This window comes from Pygocentrus nattereri, chromosome 11, assembly GCF_015220715.1.
Source record: "Pygocentrus nattereri isolate fPygNat1 chromosome 11, fPygNat1.pri, whole genome shotgun sequence".
In the NCBI taxonomy this organism is placed as follows: domain Eukaryota; kingdom Metazoa; phylum Chordata; class Actinopteri; order Characiformes; family Serrasalmidae; genus Pygocentrus; species Pygocentrus nattereri.
In genome coordinates, this window is record NC_051221.1 from 4,715,623 (window position 1) to 4,734,378 (window position 18,756).

Below are 18,756 nucleotides of genomic sequence, written 5' to 3' on the forward strand. Positions count from 1 at the left end.
GGTGGTATCTCACTCAGATAAAACTTCTGACAGTGATCTAATTTAATTAGAACAGAGAGCTCAGCTGCATGTCTGTGCTGAACGAGCACAAAGAGAAAAAAGGGAAGAGAAAGTTCGTACCAAACCTCAAGTCGTGAGTGTGGTAGGAGGGGATTGAACCTTATCGACTAGTACTCTTTACTTTAAAGAAGTAAACTTAATATGCTTATATAATTTTTAACTGTCTATAAAGTCTAAGTTTAGAGTGATGTAAGATTTTTAATTAAATAGGATTATCTGAAATTCAGTATTTTAAATATTTAGTTCACAGTGACCTTTATGTTAAGGTATATGGTATATTTATATTAATTTTGCATTTTGGAATTAATTATTATTTTTAATTTAATCCACTGAGCAGTATTTATGTCCGGGTTACACACATCTCTGACACTCCAGAAATGCTGGAAGTTGAGATGTGAACGCGTCTCCGATTGCAGTTGTGGACATTATCACAGCTCTGCTTTCCAGGCCTGTGGGCTGCTCCAGTTCTGCCTCCCTGTGCTGCTCTGATGGCCTATTTAACTCACATACTGTGCAAAAATAGTTCTGGCCACCTTAAAAAATTATATTGAGAAAGTTGTTTATTTGCACTCAAAGCATTTATTTACTCAAAACAAAACATTAGAACAATACAGATCATATTAATACAATACATAGTGAATATATGTATGCCAGTGTGTTCTCTTAACCACTTCCAAACCTCTCCTTGTGGAAGCCCAGTGTTATTTGTAGCTCTATCTGTAATCTCTGTGAATGATTTCCGTCTTTGAACTGTAACAGATCTTTACAGACGGTCCCTCTGACCCTCCCCTGCAGCAATTCCAGCTATTCTGATTAAATATTCTCGGAGAAATGGAAAGATCGGGAACTCTGGCGATAAACTGAAGACAGAAGTTTAATCTGCTTCACCATGACTTTGATAATGTCACTCCGGAGATCCTAGAGGGTCAATAGGAGCAATAGGAGGGGTCAGACCCCAAAATCTGCTGAATAACAAGCCAAGGACCGAGAAACAACCACGTCAGTACAGTAGATCACATTATACTCCACAACTCCAGACCTACTCACAGCATATTCCACAACTCCAGACCTACTGACAGCATACTCCACAACTCCAGACCTTCTGACAGCATACTCCACAACTCCAGACCTACTCACAGCATACTCCATAACTCCAGACCTACTCACAACATACTCCACAACTCCAGACCTACTGACAGCATACTCCACAACTCCAGACCTACTCACAGCATACTCCATAACTCCAGACCTACTCACAACATACTCCACAACTCCAGACCTACTGACAGCATATTCCACAACTCCAGACCTACTGACAGCATACTCCACAACTCCAGACCTTCTGACAGCATACTCCACAACTCCAGACCTACTCACAGCATACTCCATAACTCCAGACCTACTCAGAACATACTCTACAACTCCACTCCTACTCACAGAATACTCCACAACTCCAAATCTACTCACAACATACTCCACGCTTACACCACATCATACTTTCTCTGACCTCTCAGCGCCCCTTGTTTTGGAGGTCATCTCTCCTCCTTCAGATCTCTCCCAGCTGTGGCTTTAGTAAAGTCTACATGTTAACCTCTGGACTACAGTCAGAAAGTCAGATCTAGATGTTAAACTTCAGTAATTACCTCCATTTTTCTCCTCAGACCTTCTGCATGATGTGAGCTTCACAGAAAAGACCCTGCTGAAGATTCTGCTTTCACTTTGAAATGGAAATTGAGGTGATTCATAATCAACGTATATATGTCATTGTTTACATTCTCTGTCTTACATTTACATTTATGGCATTTGGCTTGGGCTGATGGCACCCAACAACTTCTCCATTGTGTGCAGAACTGTGATATGACCTTTGGCAGAGAACAGAATGTATTAGAACTTGCTAGCTCCTTCTTGCTGTCTGTGTAGATCAGACCAGCCCCAACCAGTGTGGGAGGGGTACTCACCTGACACTGTGTGGTGTATATGTTTTTCTTGGTGAGGCAGAACGAGCTTCTGACTCGCTCCAATAAACCTGCTACTCACCTTTGATCCAGACTCAGAGAGTTTCATTATTACTTTTCACCCAGAGATTTCCACCATAACTTCAAACTAGTTTGGACCGGATTAGCTCCCTGTGGTATGAAATGATGAAAGGGCTTTTGCTTTTTTCAGGGTGGGACGTCTTTCCTTCTGAGCCTCTGCCTCGCTCTTTCGCTCATGTGACTCAGTTACAAATAACTCCTTTAGCTGTTTGCCCCTGTCCAATTATATATATATATGTTTTACTGCCAAGTTAAAAACGAGTTCATATTTTTAACGTTTTTCATGGTAAATGTTTCACTTTCAGCACCTGATGTGACGTGAATGGAATTTGGGTGAATGAGATTCACAGATCATCACACTCTGGTTTTATTTACAGTTTACAGTTTGTAAAGTTTACCTTCTTTGGAACTGCGGCTGTAAACTGGTGAATTCATCATGAACAGACTGACACCAGGTAAGGCCTGTTACTGCGTTCAGACACGAGACGGTAACCGTCTCTACGTTCTCTTATTATGATGGAGACTGTGAGAGTAACAGAACACACACACACACACACACACACACACACATACACACATACACCACACATACACACACACACACACATACACGCACATACACACATATACACACATACATATATACACACACACACACACACACATATATACATACACACACATACATACATATATACACACACATATATACACATGCACACACACATACTTGTTTCTGTGAATTGTGGGGGCCACCTGAGAAATTGTTACATTGTGGGGCCCACCCTTTCCAAAGGTCCTACAGACTTGAAAAAAATCATGATTTGTCAAAATGCACTTGTGAATCATAATATCACTTCAAATTTCAAATATCTGACAATAATGCATTTTGACCTGAACTGGAGGTCACTTGTGGGGACCTTTCAGGTATTGAGTATATGTGAGGACCATCATTATACACATCACCCATTTTTATTCTTTGTGAGGACCAGTTCCATGTTGAGAAGGAACCATGCTTTTTTCTTATTAATGCAGAGAAAATTACTAATCCAGATAGGTGTATTAGTTTAAATGCTTATTTATTAGTAACAGAATAAGTCTTAGATATAAAAAAAGTTATGATAATACCACAGCAACCCTAACAAATACGCAGTAAACCTAGACAATAAACTTGAGAATAAAGAATAAAAACTTGAACAACCCTGTCCACGTGACCAGCTTAACCAGACCGAAGAAAACCATCAAAATGAACAACTTAAAATAAATCATAAAGCTCTGGAGATTCTCTATTCAAGATACACTATATTTCCAAACGTTTTCACTCCCCCATCCAAATCATTGAATTCAGGTGTTCCAGTCACTTCCATGGCCACAGGTGTATAAAGCCGAGCCCCTAGGCCTGCAGACTGCTTCTACAGACATTAGTGAAAGAATGGGTCGCTCTCAGGAGCTCAGTGAATTCCAGCGTGGTGCCGTGATCGGACGCCACCTGTGCAGCAAGTCCAGTCGTGAAATTTCCTCACTACTAAATATTCCACAGTCCACTGTCAGTGGGATTATAACAAAGTGGAAGCGATTGGGAACGACAGCAACTCAGCCACGAAGTGGTCGGCCACGTAAAATGACCGAGTGGGGTCAGCGGATGCTGAGGGGCATAGGATGTCGCAAACTTCCTGCAGAATCAACTTTCTCCACAGCATGGACTTCATTAATGCTCCAGAGTCTTCTCTTACAATAACCTAGAAGATAAAAAAAAATAATAAATCAAATGCAATGTTCTTATGCGTAAAGTGTCATTAAAGCTTTGATATTTAATCAAACATGCATTTGGCACAAATGGCTTCATTTATTTCAGAACTGATTGCGTTTGCTGTCATTTTTCAGCAATTTAATAAAAGTGATCAAAAAATTAATGGGATGATAGATGGTATTTACATCCAGATGTGATGAACAACTTTAAACAGTGCACCTTTGATGGCAGACTACCCAATTTTTAGGTAGGAACAGAGACTAAAAGTAAATTAAAGTAGATAACACTTATTTATATACACTCATTTTTTTAATATACTTATATATTTTATTGTGTATCCATTGCTTGCAGATGGAAAGGTGAAGATGCAAGGAGCAGAGGTCGTAAAGGTGGATGACTTCAAATATCTTGGGTCGACCATCCAGAGCAATGGACAGTGCAAAAAAGAGGTGAAGAAGAGGGGGCAGGCAGGATGGGGTGGGTGGAGACGGGTGTCAGGGCTGATGTGTGACAGAAGGATAGCAGCAAGAGTGAAAGGGAAGGTTTACAAGACAGCAGTGCGTCATGCTATGATGTACGGTTTGGAGACTGTGGCTCTCTCTAAAAGACAGGAGGCTGAGCTGGAGGAGGCGGAGATGAAGATGCTGAGATTTTCCTTGGGAGTGACGAGGATGGACAAGATTAGAAATGAGCAGATCAGAGGGACAGTGAAGGTGGAGCAGTTTGGAGATGAAGCCAGAGAGGCCAGGTTGAGATGGTTTGGACATGTGTTGAGGAGGAATAGTGGATATATTGGGCAAAGAATGTTGGAGATGGAGCTGCCGGGTAGAAGGAGAAGAGGTAGACCTCAGAGAAGGTTTATGGATGTAGTGAAGGTGGACATGGAGATGGTTGGTGTGAAAGTAGAGGAGGCAATGGATAGGGCAAGATGGAGGCAGATGATCCGCTGTGGCGACCCCTAAAGGGAGCAGCCGAAAGAAGAAGTGTATCCTTTGCTTGCAGTAACTGCATCAAGCACATGACCCACTGACATTACCAAACTGCTACATTCTTCTTTTGTGATGCTTTTCCAGGCTTTGTACCAGTTGTTATTTGTTTTGGGGTTTTTTCTCTTTGGTCTCCTTATCAGGAGGTGAAATGCTGCTCAATTTGATAAAGGTCCAGTTGAAACACTTGTTATTCGCATGTTCTAATATTTTTGTTCACTGGGTGGAGTCAAACAGAAGTTTCTATGTCCTGCCACCTAGATGTAAATATCAGAAAAAAAAGCTGATCTTTGAATGAAAATGAAATTTCCATCTATCTCATATAAATCTTCTGAGCAAAAACAAAAGAATTTACATTCCACAACTAGGAATGAGACTGGATGTGGAATATAACCACAGTAAACAGTTAACCTGCAAAAGGGTTGTCCTTTATATGCATAAGGTGGAATCTAGAAGTCTGATACAACTACACTACTTAAAAGGCTTCTATTTGCATTGATTTGCAATTTATTACTTAGTTTTTAATCACAAATTTAATCACTCATGACTGAAAAGTAGAATCACACACACACACACACACACACGCACACACACACACCCCCACACACATACACGCGCACACACACACACACACACACGAACACACCTACATACACACACACATATACACACGCGCACACACACACACACACACAGACACAGCAGCCGCTTTAGAAAATGAGCTGGGTCTGAAAGCAGCCGGTATTCCGCTGTTCATTTTCTCTGCACCCGCATTCAAACCGGCCTCCTGCGCCAAGGCTGCGCGGCGCTACTGTTGAGCAGGAGCTCCTGACCAATCCTAGTAAAGCGGTGATCTTACTAGCCAATCAAAGCGCGCACAGCGGAATACGGGTGGGAATAACTGTAATACACTTCATACCCAAAGCGGCTCGAGACATACCGACTCCTCTCGACAGACGGGTCGCCCGAAGTGACTCTCGGGGTCGTCTATCGCGACGATGGGGGTCTCTGCGTTCATCTGTGCTGCTTTACTGTGTGGAGAGGTTGTTTTTACCCTCGGAGGTGAGTCGACCTTCTTCTGTGTTTGTGCGCCTTTAGCGAAAAAGAAGGTAAGAGTGATGAAAGTGACGAGGCTTCAGTGTCGCGGTGTTCGGGCTCATCGGAACGCAGTAAACCCAGATAGTTTATCTAGTAACTTCATCACGACTGAACTCTGCTCTGGTGGTCGGTAAAGACGCCCACCACCAGCCGGAGAAATAGAGACAAGGGACCGTCTACCAATTGCGTTACACAATAAAAAACGAAAGTGAAGACCGGCGGGCAAAGAGCACTTCAGACTTTGTTATAAGAGAATTCAGCCTGAGGAGCTGCAGTGCTCCTTTATTAGAAGATGGAAAATTATGAAGAATAAGAGGGTGAAGAAAAGACGCGTATTTGTAGTTATGGCTCAACAACAACAACAAAAACAAACCACTCATATATATGACATCAGTCATAATTACAGTGGTTGACTGAATGATTTGAAAGTCATTAGGTTTCTCCATATTACACAAACATGCTGTACAGTTCAGTATCAAGGGCAACCCACCTGACAGACCACACCTCTCATAAATTCTTCTTTCGGCTGCTCCCTTTAGGGGTCACCACAGCGGATCATCTGCCTCCATCTTGCCCTCTCCACTGCCTCCTCTACTTTCACACCAACCATCTCCATGTCCACCTTAACTACATCCATAAACCTTCTCTGAGGTCTACCTCTTCTCCTTCTACCTGGCAGCTCCATCTCCAACATTCTTTGCCCAATATCTCCACTATTCCTCCTCAACACATGTCCAAAACATCTCAACCTGGCCTCTCTGGCTTTATCTCCAAACTGCTCCACCTTCACTGTCCCTCTGATCTGCTCATTTCTAATCTTGTCCAGCCTTGTCACTCCCAACGAAAATCTCAGCACCTTCATCTCCGCCACCTCCAGCTCAGCCTCCTGTCTTTTAGACAGAGCCACAGCCTCCAAACCGTACATCATAGCAAGACGCACTACTGTCTTGTAAACCTTCCCTTTCACTCTTGCTGCTATCCTTCTGTCCCAGATCAGCCCTGACACCCATCTCCACTCACTCCATCCTGCCTGCACCCACTTCCTCACCTCTTTTCTACACTGTCCATTACCCAAGATATTTGAAGTCATCCACCTTTACGACCTCTACTCCTTGCTTCTTCACCTTTCCACCTGCCTCCTTCTCATTCACACACATGTATTCCGTCTTATCTCTACTGACCTTCATTCCTCTCCAGTGCAAACCTCCACCTCTCCAGATTCACCTTCACCTTGAAACCATTTGTCACTCCAACTGCACACCTCAACACTGTCTCACTATCCTCATACATGTCCTGCACCACCCTAACATACTTTTCAGCTACACCTGACTTCCTCATACAGTACCACAGTTCCTCTCTTGGCACCCTATCATATGCCTTCTCTAGATCCACAAAGACACAATGTAGCTCCTTCTGATTTTCTCTGTACTTCTCTACCAACACTCTCAATGCAAAAACTGCATCTGTGGTGCTCTTTCTGGGCATGAAACCAAACTGCTGCTCACTGATCTGAACCTCTCGCCTTAGTCTTGCTTCAACAACTCTTTCCCATACCTTCATGGTGTGGCTCATCAACTTTATACCTCTGTAGTTACTGCAGCTCTGCACATCACCCTTGTTCTTAAAAATGGGGACCAGTACACTGCTTCTCTACTCATCAGGCATCCTCTCACTCTCCAGGATTTTGTTAAACAACCTGGTTAAAAAGTCCACTGCCTTCTCTCCTAAACATCTCCATACCTCCACAGGTATGTCATCTGGACCAACTGCCTTTCCATTCTTCATCCTTTTTAAAGCTGCCCTCACTTCCACCTTACTAATTCTCTGCACTTCCTGATCCACTATCTCTCCCCCCGTTGTCCTCCTCTCTCTCTCTCTCTTCATTCATTAGTTCTTCAGAGTACTCCTTCCATCTACTCATCACTCTCTGTTCACTCACTAGTACATTTCCCTCTCTATCCTTTATCAGCCTAACCTGCTGTACATCCTTTCCAGCTCTTTCTCTCTGTTTAGCCAAATGTTACAAGTCCTTTACTCCTTCTTTACTGTCCAGCCTCTCATACAGCTCATCATAGGCCTGAGCCTTTGCCTTTGCCACCATTCTTTTCGCTATGCGACTAGCCTCACAGCACTCCTGCCTACTTCCTTCATCTCTCTGGTTATCCCACTTTTTCTTAGCTGCCTTCTTCTTCTGAATACTCTCCTGGACTTCCTCATTCCACCACCAACTTTCCTTGACTTCTTTCCTCTGACCAGACGAAACACCCAACACATTCTTGCCAGTTTCTCTCACCACCTTAGCTGTAGTTTCCCAGTCCTCAGGTAGCTCCTCACTGCCCCCAAGGGCCTGTTGCAATTTTTCCCTGAACTGCCTGCAACCATCCTCCTCCTTCAGCTTCCACCATCTAATCTTTGTCTCTGTCTTCACTCTCTTCCTCTTCTTTGTTTCTAATCTCATTCTACAGACAACCACCCTATGCTGCCTTGCTACACTTTCCCCTGGCACCACTTTACAATCTCCAATCTCCTTTAGGTGGCATCTCCTGATAAGGATATAATCCACCTGTGTGCACCTCCCTCCACTCTTGTATGTCACCCTGTGTTCTTTCCTCTTCTGAAAATACGTGTTCACCACAGCCATTTCCATTCTCTTTGCAAAATCTACAACCATCTGACCTTCCGCATTTCTGTCTTTCACACCATACATACCCAGCACCTCTTCATCCCTTCTGTTCCCTTCACCAACCTGTCCATTGAAGTCTGCACCAATCACCAATCTCTCCTCTCTAGGGACACCATCTATCACTTCAACCATCTTACTCCAAAATTCCTCTTTCTCCTCTAACTGACAACCAACCTGTGGTGCATATGAACTGACCACATTCAAAATTACACCATCAACCTCCAACTTCAGGCTCATGATCCTGTCTGACACTCTCTTTACATCCAGAACACTTTTCCCAAGCTGTTCCTTTAGGATTATCCCTACTCCATTTCTCTTCCTCTCTACACCATGATAGAACAGTTTGACAGAATATCCACCTTCCTTCTCTCCATCATGTCTGCAAGCTCTCTGCCTTTACCAGTCATTGTCCCTATGTTCAGAGTCCCTACTCTAACCTCCACACTCCTGCCTTTCCTTCTCTCTCGCTGCCTTCTAACCCGCCTTCCTCCTCTCCTCTTTTATGGTCTTTGACCTACAGTAGTCCAATTTCCAACGGCACCCTGCTGGTCAACAGCACCGGACGCGGTCGTTGTTAACCCGGGCCTCGACCGATCCGGTATGGCAATCATATTTGTGATCCGCATGATAGTTTTGGCACAAGTTTTACGCCGGATGCCCTTCCTGACGCAACCCTCACCATTTATCCGGCTTGGGACCGGCACGAGAAGAACACAAAGTACACCCCTAATGGCTGGTTTACCACACCTCTCATATAGATAACATTAACCTAAATAGGTTTTCGTTAAATGATTTCAATAACTGTTGAACATTTGACATCATCACTCCAAGACAAGGTGTATTTGATTAACCTCAACCCACATGACATACTCTTATTTTAATCTCTGCTGAATTTGCCTGTTTTTGTTTATATTGAATATAAACAATATTTATACTGTTTAAATCATTTATATTTGTTTATATATAGCAATCACATTAATAGTAAATAATTAAGAGATGGACTTTTTAATGTAAAAGAAATAAAATAGAAAACAAATACAAAAAATAATTGTTAAAGGAAATGTTTAAATATATATATATATATAATGTTTTATTGACAAGACAGTTATGACATCTTTATACCTTAGGAACACGAGGCAGTCCAGTCTGAAACACCCTTCTGAAAACACAATGTGAACCCCCCAAAAAAATGTGCCTACTGTTTTCTGGCCTTCAGAAAAATGTCGTTTTAACTCGTTCTAAAGCAACTCTTCTCCCCTCAGATATGGGCAGTACCTCAAAATGCATCACATTAGGCACAGAAGAGATTCATTAATAAATGAATATCAGTGAGACCTGCTGCCCATCAGCTCCCTGACCTCTAGCTTATGTTAACAGGTGTGAACCTCTACAGAGAGTAAACACGTTCACAGCCTTCACACTATATTTTCACTGATATCAGTTTTACCGTTAAAATCAGCCGCTTTGATTTTACTGTATTATATTTCACTAATCATGCTGATCACTTCATACAGAACCAGACATTATTACTGCATTTCCCAGTTAAACAGCTACACAGACTCTCACAGTGCACTGCCTTGGGTTACTCTACTCTATCTTTATTTATTTTATATACATTCATATGACGTACAGATCGACTGTAGACTTCATGAAAAGTATGTCTTGGTTGAATTATCGGAAAAAATCTCATTAAAATTCAATCAAGCTAAAACGTTTTGAGTTTGTTTCTGTGCACTAAGTCATTTAAAAATCTACATGTTGAATGAGTTTATTGCTATAAAAATCATCAAACTTCAACACTGTAATTAATTCTTAGCTACATGGCTAAATAAATGCACTAAGGAAACTGCAGTGCTTTAAAAGTCTAAACACACAGGTGTACAGCTGGCATGGCCAAGCCCCCTTACACAAACAATCAAGGCCTGTCCTCAGTGAGAGGATTCATCAACTTCATTTATATGACTATAGCTTATTTTAGTCATTTTAAAGTATTTTTTTTTGAGAAATTTTTGAGAAAACTTTTATTAAAACTACACATTCCCTCCTCTCATGACCATGAACCCCACAAAAAATTTTGTTTCTCATGAATAACATATGGTATCATAAATATGCTGATATATAAGATGTAAGGATTACTTGTGAATATGTTTCAAAATAACTAAGCATAGTACACACCAAGACTTAGTTACTAAGAATAATTCACCCACACTAAATGATCCACATTTCCTCCTCCAAAGGCAATCATAATCTTCATCCCAGGACCCACCTATCAGCAATAAACATATTGTGAAATTAATATAAATAATATGGTCGAATTAGGAGTCTGGTAAACTTCCAAACTTAGGGCAAAGAATAATAATCAGCAGGCACAGCGTAATTGGTCCTCCCCGTTTATAAAGTCTTATGACTTCATTATCTTCATACCAGTTGTCTAAAAATAGACATTTAGCCCAAATGGACCCTTCTGGCCCACCTCAGCCCCTATGGCAACAACCAGTGTTCAACTCCAACTTCTTGCAGCTGGGCAGCATGTGTTTAACCAAAAAAGCAAGCCAGACTCACACATATGTAAAATAAAATAATTGTTAGGCAATAGAGTGATTGCGGGTCCTTAGGCACAAAGCAATGAATTCCAGAGAACAGGCCAGGCAAGCATGAAATGTAGAAAATGAACTGATTACATATGAATATAATGGGTTAATACAGGATATGTAAAATAATAACTGATGGTTAATGAAAGAAACAGAAGGGCTACGTTGCAGGCTGGAATGAGAGATGAGATAAGATAATCCTTTATTAGTCCCACAGCGGGGAAATTCACAGTATTACAGCAGCAGCAGAGTAACAGGAATAAGGCACTCAGTAATAGAAATGGGAAACAGTATAAACTTATCAACATTATAAATAATAAAAATTAAAGCTAAATCTCTAGACTATTCACAGGAAAATAAGGATAATAATAAAATAAAATATGAGTTGCATAGGAATCTGTATTGCACTTAGGAACATAGGAACATATTGCACAATGAAGAATATTTGCATTCTGTATGTGTGTATATTGTGTGTGTGTATATTGTGCGTGTGTATATTGTATGTGTGTGTGTGTGTGTGTGTGGTCTACTGGGAGCAGTGCTGGTTGTACAGTCTCACAGCAGCAGGAAGGAAGGATGGCTGATGCCACCACTGTGTCGAAAAAGGTCCTCAGGAGTGGCCCCTGCACTCCAAATGACCTCAGTCTCCTGAGCAGGTAGAGTCTGCTCTGTCCTCTCCTGTAAAGTGCAGCTGTGTTGTCTGACCAGTCCAGTTTACAGTTAAGGTGCACACCCAGGTACCTATAGGAGTCCACTCTTTCAATGTCCGTTCCCTGGATGTTCACTGCTGGAGGGGGATGTGTGCGCCTGCGGAAATCCACCACCAGTTCTTTGGTCTTCCCTTCATTGATCTGTAGGTGATTCCGCAGACACCAGTCCACAAAGTCCTGAATCAGTTCTCTGTACTCTCTGTCGTCCTCATTTGTGATGCGGCCGACGATCGCTGAGTCATCAGAGAACTTCTGTAGGTGGCAGTTGGGTGAGTTGTACTCTGCAGTGTACAGGGTGAAGAGGAATGGTGCTAACACCGTTCCCTGTGGGGCCCCTGTGTTACAGACTACCATGTCGGACACACATACCTTGTCCTCACATACTGTGGACGGTTGGTGAGGTAGTCCAGGATGCAGTGCGTTAGGTGATAGTCCACCCATGCCTGTTCCAGCTTGTCCTTCAGGAGCCCAGGCTGTATGGTGTTGAAAGCACTGGAGAAATCAAAGAACATGATTCTCACAGTGCCCCCAGGCTTCTCCAGGTGAGAGAGAGCTCCATGCAGCAGGTGGATGATGGCGTCATCCACCCCGATGCCAGGCTGGTAGGCAAACTGAAGTGGGTCCATAGATGAGCTCACCACAGGGCACAGTTGTCTAAGGACCAGCCTCTCCAGTGTCTTCATCAGGTGTGATGTCAGTGCCACTAAGGCCTGTAGCTGCTGAGGTCCTTTGGGTGCTGTGTTTTCGGCAATGGCACCACACAAGATGTCTTCCACAGTTGTGGTACTCTCCCCAGCTTCAGGCTTGTGTTGAAAATGTGCTCCACTATCCCTCACAGCTGATCTGCGCAGGACTTGAGGAGCCTGCCACTGATGCCATCCGGTCCTGTAGCCTTCCTTGCCTTGATCTTCCTGAGCTCATTTCTCACCTGGGCCATTGTGAAGGTCAGACTGGAGCAGGGGGGGTGCTGAGTGTTGGAATGTGTGAACTGAGGGTTACAGCAACCAGTAGAAGAACCAGTGGGAGGTGGGTGTGAGCTGAAAGTTGTGGGGCTGAGGGTGGGTGTGAGAGAGGGGGTAGAGCAGCATGCTGGAAGTGCCAGACAGGAGGGTTTCAGCAGAGAGGTCCGTGTAGTGGGAGGGGCGGGTGAGTGATCAAACCTGTCGGACTTCTTGTGGCCGGAGATTACTTTAAGGCCTTTCCAGACTCCGCTGATATTATTCTGCTGATTATGATTGACATTATTCTGCTGATTAGGTCAACCAGTACGTCAATTCCACCAAATCAATCAATCAACCAGCCAATCAATCAGATGTAATATGTGTCAGTGTGATGATGTGGTAGATTTTTATAAAGGTCGTCATCATTTGATACACGTTGCTTGCATCTGAAGCAGTGTCGTTTTGGATGAATGTGTAACAGGAAGCACTGAACATGACACAAACCCCTCCTTTTTCCGACAGAAGCATGTCAAGTGCTAGTCTATTCTGCCATGCCATCAGGCTGGTGGCATCAAGTTGTTCAGCCAGTCCCTTCAAAGCATCTCTGGCATAGTTGATGAAACATTATTGATTATACTAGATGTAGTTAATCCAATCTACGTTCTTGTTGATGGTTGACCACCAGAATAAGACTGACTCGAATCCTGCTGCAATTTGATTTCTAGCTTTGAACTCATCAGGGACCCCTCTAGGGACCCCTATGGCATGAATGTAGATGGTGTTATCGAAGCTGCCAGGAAGAATTGTTGACCTCTTGGTTCTGTGGTGAGTTGCGTTGTCATGCACAGTAATTATAGCTACTGCCATAGTAAGTACTGCAAGGGCACATGTATCCGTCAAAGCCTTAGGTATAGTTGGTCTTCAGATGCTTGTTAAGCAGTACCACCAAATGTCAGATCTAGCAACTAGCATAGTCAAAAAATTCACTGTTGAAAAGTCAGTCTCGTTATATGTCACTATGCAACTTCCCACATTGTGTCTTCCAACAATCTGTTGGGTAAAACGTATAGATGCCTTCAGCAGGCTCAGAAAAGGGTGGCACGTGTCCTATTTTCCTAACCAGTGCATTATTATTATTATTTTCCTTCCAGTGCATATTGGCATAGACTGAGTCATTTGGAAGTGTCCTACTAGAAAGTATGAGAAGGCATCAAGTGCGGTTGAGATCATGTAACAGAGAGAAATTGTTGTCACCATTGGCCCCTCCCAGTCCTGTCCATGTGTTTGTGTTGTGTTTTGGTCTAGTGCACCTGTTTTCAGTTTTAATCCCCAGTCCAGCCCCTTGTTTTGTGACTCCGCCCCTTATTGTTCCCACCTGTCTCTCGTTATCCTTGTTTTGTATTTAAGCCCTGTGTTTGCTGGTCTTTTTTTGAGTTGTATGTTTGTTTCATTGCCTGTTTTGATGTGCTGTTTGTATGGTTTGGATTTGTTTGTTTGGTTGTATTTCGTCATGTCTGTCCCTCATTCTATCCGTGTTGGATCTTTGAACCTGGACTGTCATGACCACGACCCTGGATTTGCCCTCTATAACAGTCCTCGCTCCATGTTACAATGGTGCCGTTGACAGTACTGGTTTAGCTGTGGAACAGGCATAACAGTTATGTACACCAAAGTGAGAACTGTGTAGTGCCTCTAGTCAATCCATCTATTTGTGTCTCTAAATCCAGTTTCTATTGCTATCACTTCATCTGAGTCTCTGATGGAAAGTATTTTTATCTCAGATGTCATTGCAGGTGTAGAGTGGAGAGTTGTATGGGGTTTAACCACCAGGATTTTAAATCCATCTATTGGTCCTGGTTCTGAGTTTGAGCCCGAAACTGAACTTGAATCTGAATAGGCACTGTCCGTCTTGTTAGGTGGTGTGGTTTGACGTGTTCACTTTAGAACAGTGGTTTAGATGGATCCACACCTTCTGTCCCTGGACTTTGACTGCTGTTGGGGTGCTTAGAATCCCTAGTAGGTGCTCTCAAATAAGTTACTGGCATTGGTCGTCCGGTAAGTATCTCATGCGGAGTGTGATGTGTATTGCGATTCGTAGACATTTGCATGCTCATTAATCAACCCTTATTTAGTCTTGGAGAACATTTGAAGGCGCCTCTCATTTACAATGTTGCCGAGTTCGTACAGCGTAAGGGACTGATGTGTAAGAACATATCAGATGATAAGTCATGAACACTCAATTCAGGTAAGTATAATAAAATAAATTAATAAAACAGAAGTTAAAACATGCATACGATATAAAGGTTAATAAAATCAAGTTAAAAATCAAATTAAAAGTAAAGGTAAGGCATTAAGCCAGTTAATTTTCTCTCCACTTGCTGCTCATATCTCAGCAATTTAACTAAGAATTCCATTTTGACGCTTGCCTATGCCCTGTGATTATGGATCATATACAGATCCCAGACTACATTTATTCATTAATAACGAATGTCTGTGTGAATACGTCAACAACTTCATTAACAAGGGGTCTTTGTCTGATGGGGTTCTTTACACAAGTGCTTTTTGATCAGTAAATCAAAGATGTGTTTAAACAGTAGCCGCACTTTACAGACGATCCCTCTTAAGGCCCAGCATACCGAGGCTGACGTGGGGAGCCGCGGACGCCGCTCGTGCTCATACAGAAGCTATACGTCAAAAGAGGAAAGAACTTATTCCAGGAATGAGAGCTGCAAGAGATGGGGAGAAGTAACATATCAAGTATGACAAACAAGTCAATCCTCCCTCACAAAAAGAAAAGGATGTACAGAGAAAGAGGTGCGAGTCCAGCTGTACAAATCAGAACACGTACATGTTGGGAGGGCAAATATTAATGTAACTGGTTTGATTTGTGTGTAATTAAATTTTTTCCCCCACATATTTGAAATACATATTGTGGTGACACTGTTTGGATTTGGTTTGTATTTCTTTTCCCTTTTCGGGGATTTTTTTTTCTTCGCTCAAGATGGAATTCAGATGTTGTAACCTAATCAGGAGAGACTAATTAGTGGACCGAACGGAATTTTTCACCCCATCAAGAGAGACTGGCAGTCAATCAGTAATAACGTATATGCTTTCGGGGAGGGGACTCTTTTTAAGGACTAGTGTGTGCAGCAGAGGGGGGAACTGAGGGAAAGAGACTCGAGGAAGGCCAGAGTGATAATGGTACAATGCGGTAGGTGAGACGGGCAGGAGTAGGTGGCCGTGAGTTGGACTACAGGAAGTCACAGTGTGGAGTACCCCCTGGACCGAGTGGTACGACGAGCCGACGAGCGAGCTGCGGGGACCTGCTACGTGCCACTGGTGCATTGCTGCAGTCTCTGGGTTGGTTTCGACCAGCCCCGGGACGGTGTGAGTATTGCAGCTCCTTGATCGATTAAGGTGGCGTGTGTGAATCCTTTGAAGTACGAGGGCTGTGTAGTGAGTATCTGCTATCCAATATAATTGTTCTAACCCTGCCTGTCGTAACTGCCTGGACAGTGTAACTATCTCTTGTTTACTGTTGTGGTAGAGTTTGGGGTCTGCCGCTCTCCTTTGTATCCCGGCTCTAGGTGCTGTGAATACGCAGCTGTGTTGGTGGGTACGTGGCTGGCATGGTGTTCCACTTGGAAGGACCCCACGGAGTGGAGAGGCCAACCTGTATTCCTTGCTGGACTCTTTTAGTGTTGATGGACATTTTTTAGTGTTAACGTAGGCGCCTGGTTTTTGTTTTTAATAATTTTATTCCTTTGGATAGAATAATTGTTTGTTTGATTTCCCTGAATGTTAAAAGTTATATATTATTAAAAACTTGCCTCCTCGGGTTGCTGGGCTAAATCTGTCTTCCCCCAAAGAAACTTGTAAATGTGTATAAAGGAGAGAGGTTAATATACTTTTAACTTTTGTTGAGGTTGCAAAATTTTTAGCATTCTAGCATAATATACCCCTGCCCTCCCCCCTCACAGGCAGATAATGCAAAAAAAAAAAAGCACAGTAATGAGTTGTAGCAAAATCTACCAAGGACAGACCTATCAAATGTCATCCTTAAACAAACTGCCAACGATGGGGCTGAACATAACATGCATTACATATGTAATCTGGGAAATAGAGTTTAGGAAATATCAGAAATACTGAAGGAATTTGAAAACATGAAACTATGTTCTAGCAGACTCAGAAACGCACCTGGACTCTACCATTAATGCAAATAAAATACAAGGTTTTAATGTTTTTAGAAAGGACAGGAGCAGCTACGGTGGTGGCGTAGTGATCTACATTAAGTCAGACATTGCAGTAAAGATCAGAGCTGATTTGATCTTGAAGCCTTATGGTTGCACGTTCATCTACTGTGAAACCTATGCTTGTGGGGTGCTGATAAAGACCACCTAGCATCAACAGCCAATATTTAGAACTGATGGGAGAAATGTTGGGGATGAAGTGTCAGATGGTAAAAGGAATTTTTTTTTTCATGTGACGTAAAACAATGACTGCCTATCTTGTCCGTTTATAACCAAATGAATAAATAGTATCTTAAACAGCTGCAACATAAAACAAGTAACTGAATCTAGCAATTTCAGTAGCAACAGGTTGCAGTGATCACAATATAGTGGCCGTATCAAGAAAAATAAAAGTTCCAAAAGCTGCACCTAAAGTGGTACTAAGGAGGTCTTGCAAAAATGTTCATCTTGGACAAATTAAGTCATGTAAAATCTGTATAGTGTGCTGAGGTATACAAACAAGACATCCCAATGAAGCTTTGGAAATCTTCAAGCAATTGTTAATGGCAGTTGTAGAAGAACATGCACTCTTAAAGAAGACTACAGTAAAAACTACAAAGGCCCCCTTGGATGGATGAAGAGCTAAAAAGTATCGTAACAAAGAAATGAAGCAAAAAAAGATACTGTAAAAAAGGGCAGTACTAAATATTGGAGTAAATACTTTAAATTGAGTAATTATGTGTGAAAACTTAATAGGGAAAAGAAACGGGAGTTTTACAAAAACAAGATTGAGGTTTAAATGATTAATGGAATAAAGTATTATGGAAAATGTTGAATTGTATCTTGGGCAAGAAAGATAACTCATTACCATCTTTTATTGAGATTGGCTCTCTTTGGCTCTCAACGAAGGCGGTCGCACTTTCTCCCTCTCCTCTCCCTTATCTCTCCTGCTTTGCTTCTGTGTCTAGTCTACTGTCTGAGCTCTTTACTGAGAGACTCTCTCCGCGCTGTTCTCCAAACCTAAAAATGGATTTGATCAAATGGTCTCACAACGCAATTGACACCATCTTCTCTACAAGAAGTTCTGGTTCGGGGGAACCAACCTGTCCTGCCGGAACATTTGCAGCTGGCTACACGATGGACGCATGGGAGAGGTGGCGTGTCGTGTGCCTGGTGGCTCTCTCCGTGGAGGATTTTGAGGACGTCTACCTATTCGGAACCATGATCACAGACGGCTTGCTGATTGGATTAGGCATTGCCCTGGTGTATCGAAAGATTCGCGGAATAGGGGCAGCTGTCCACGGCCCCTTGAAGCTGCCCGACATGATTGAAGTGGTGGGCAGAGCTGTCAACACTCAGACTTTGACTGTAAGTTGTACCCTGGATAACATCGTGGAGAAGTTGGCGGCTTTGCAAAGGAAAATGGATCGTTGGAGTGACCACAATGGACTTGGTGAGCTACCGTAAAAAATACGGCTACTCGCTCGAAGCCTGGAAACCTTCTTATCTGCTTTCGGCTCCCCGTATCAGCGTGGGCCTTGGCCTTGGCTGGTACATCACATCTCCCCCAGAGGAACACTGCTGCGAGACCCTCTCTTTATCCTCCTCCACTTTCCTGGACTGCTGATTGTTGACTCTGCCTGGGCCCGATCAAGGTTGTCTCCATGGCAAT

The 18,756-nt window shown here is 42.8% G+C and overlaps 1 protein-coding gene across 3 annotated transcripts in view; it reads left to right on the plus strand.

Annotated features, from left to right (window-relative positions):
• The first annotated feature begins 5,774 nt into the window (after positions 1-5,774).
• The window catches only part of LOC108415660 (class I histocompatibility antigen, F10 alpha chain-like), a 31,738-nt gene continuing 18,756 nt past the window's right edge, over positions 5,775-18,756 (plus strand). For all 3 annotated transcript variants that reach the window (XM_037542723.1, XM_037542724.1, XM_037542725.1), the window contains exon 1: positions 5,775-5,894. In XM_037542723.1, coding sequence (XP_037398620.1) covers positions 5,831-5,894 — 64 coding nt within the window. In that variant the 5' untranslated portion in view covers positions 5,775-5,830. The remainder of the gene's footprint in view (positions 5,895-18,756) is intronic.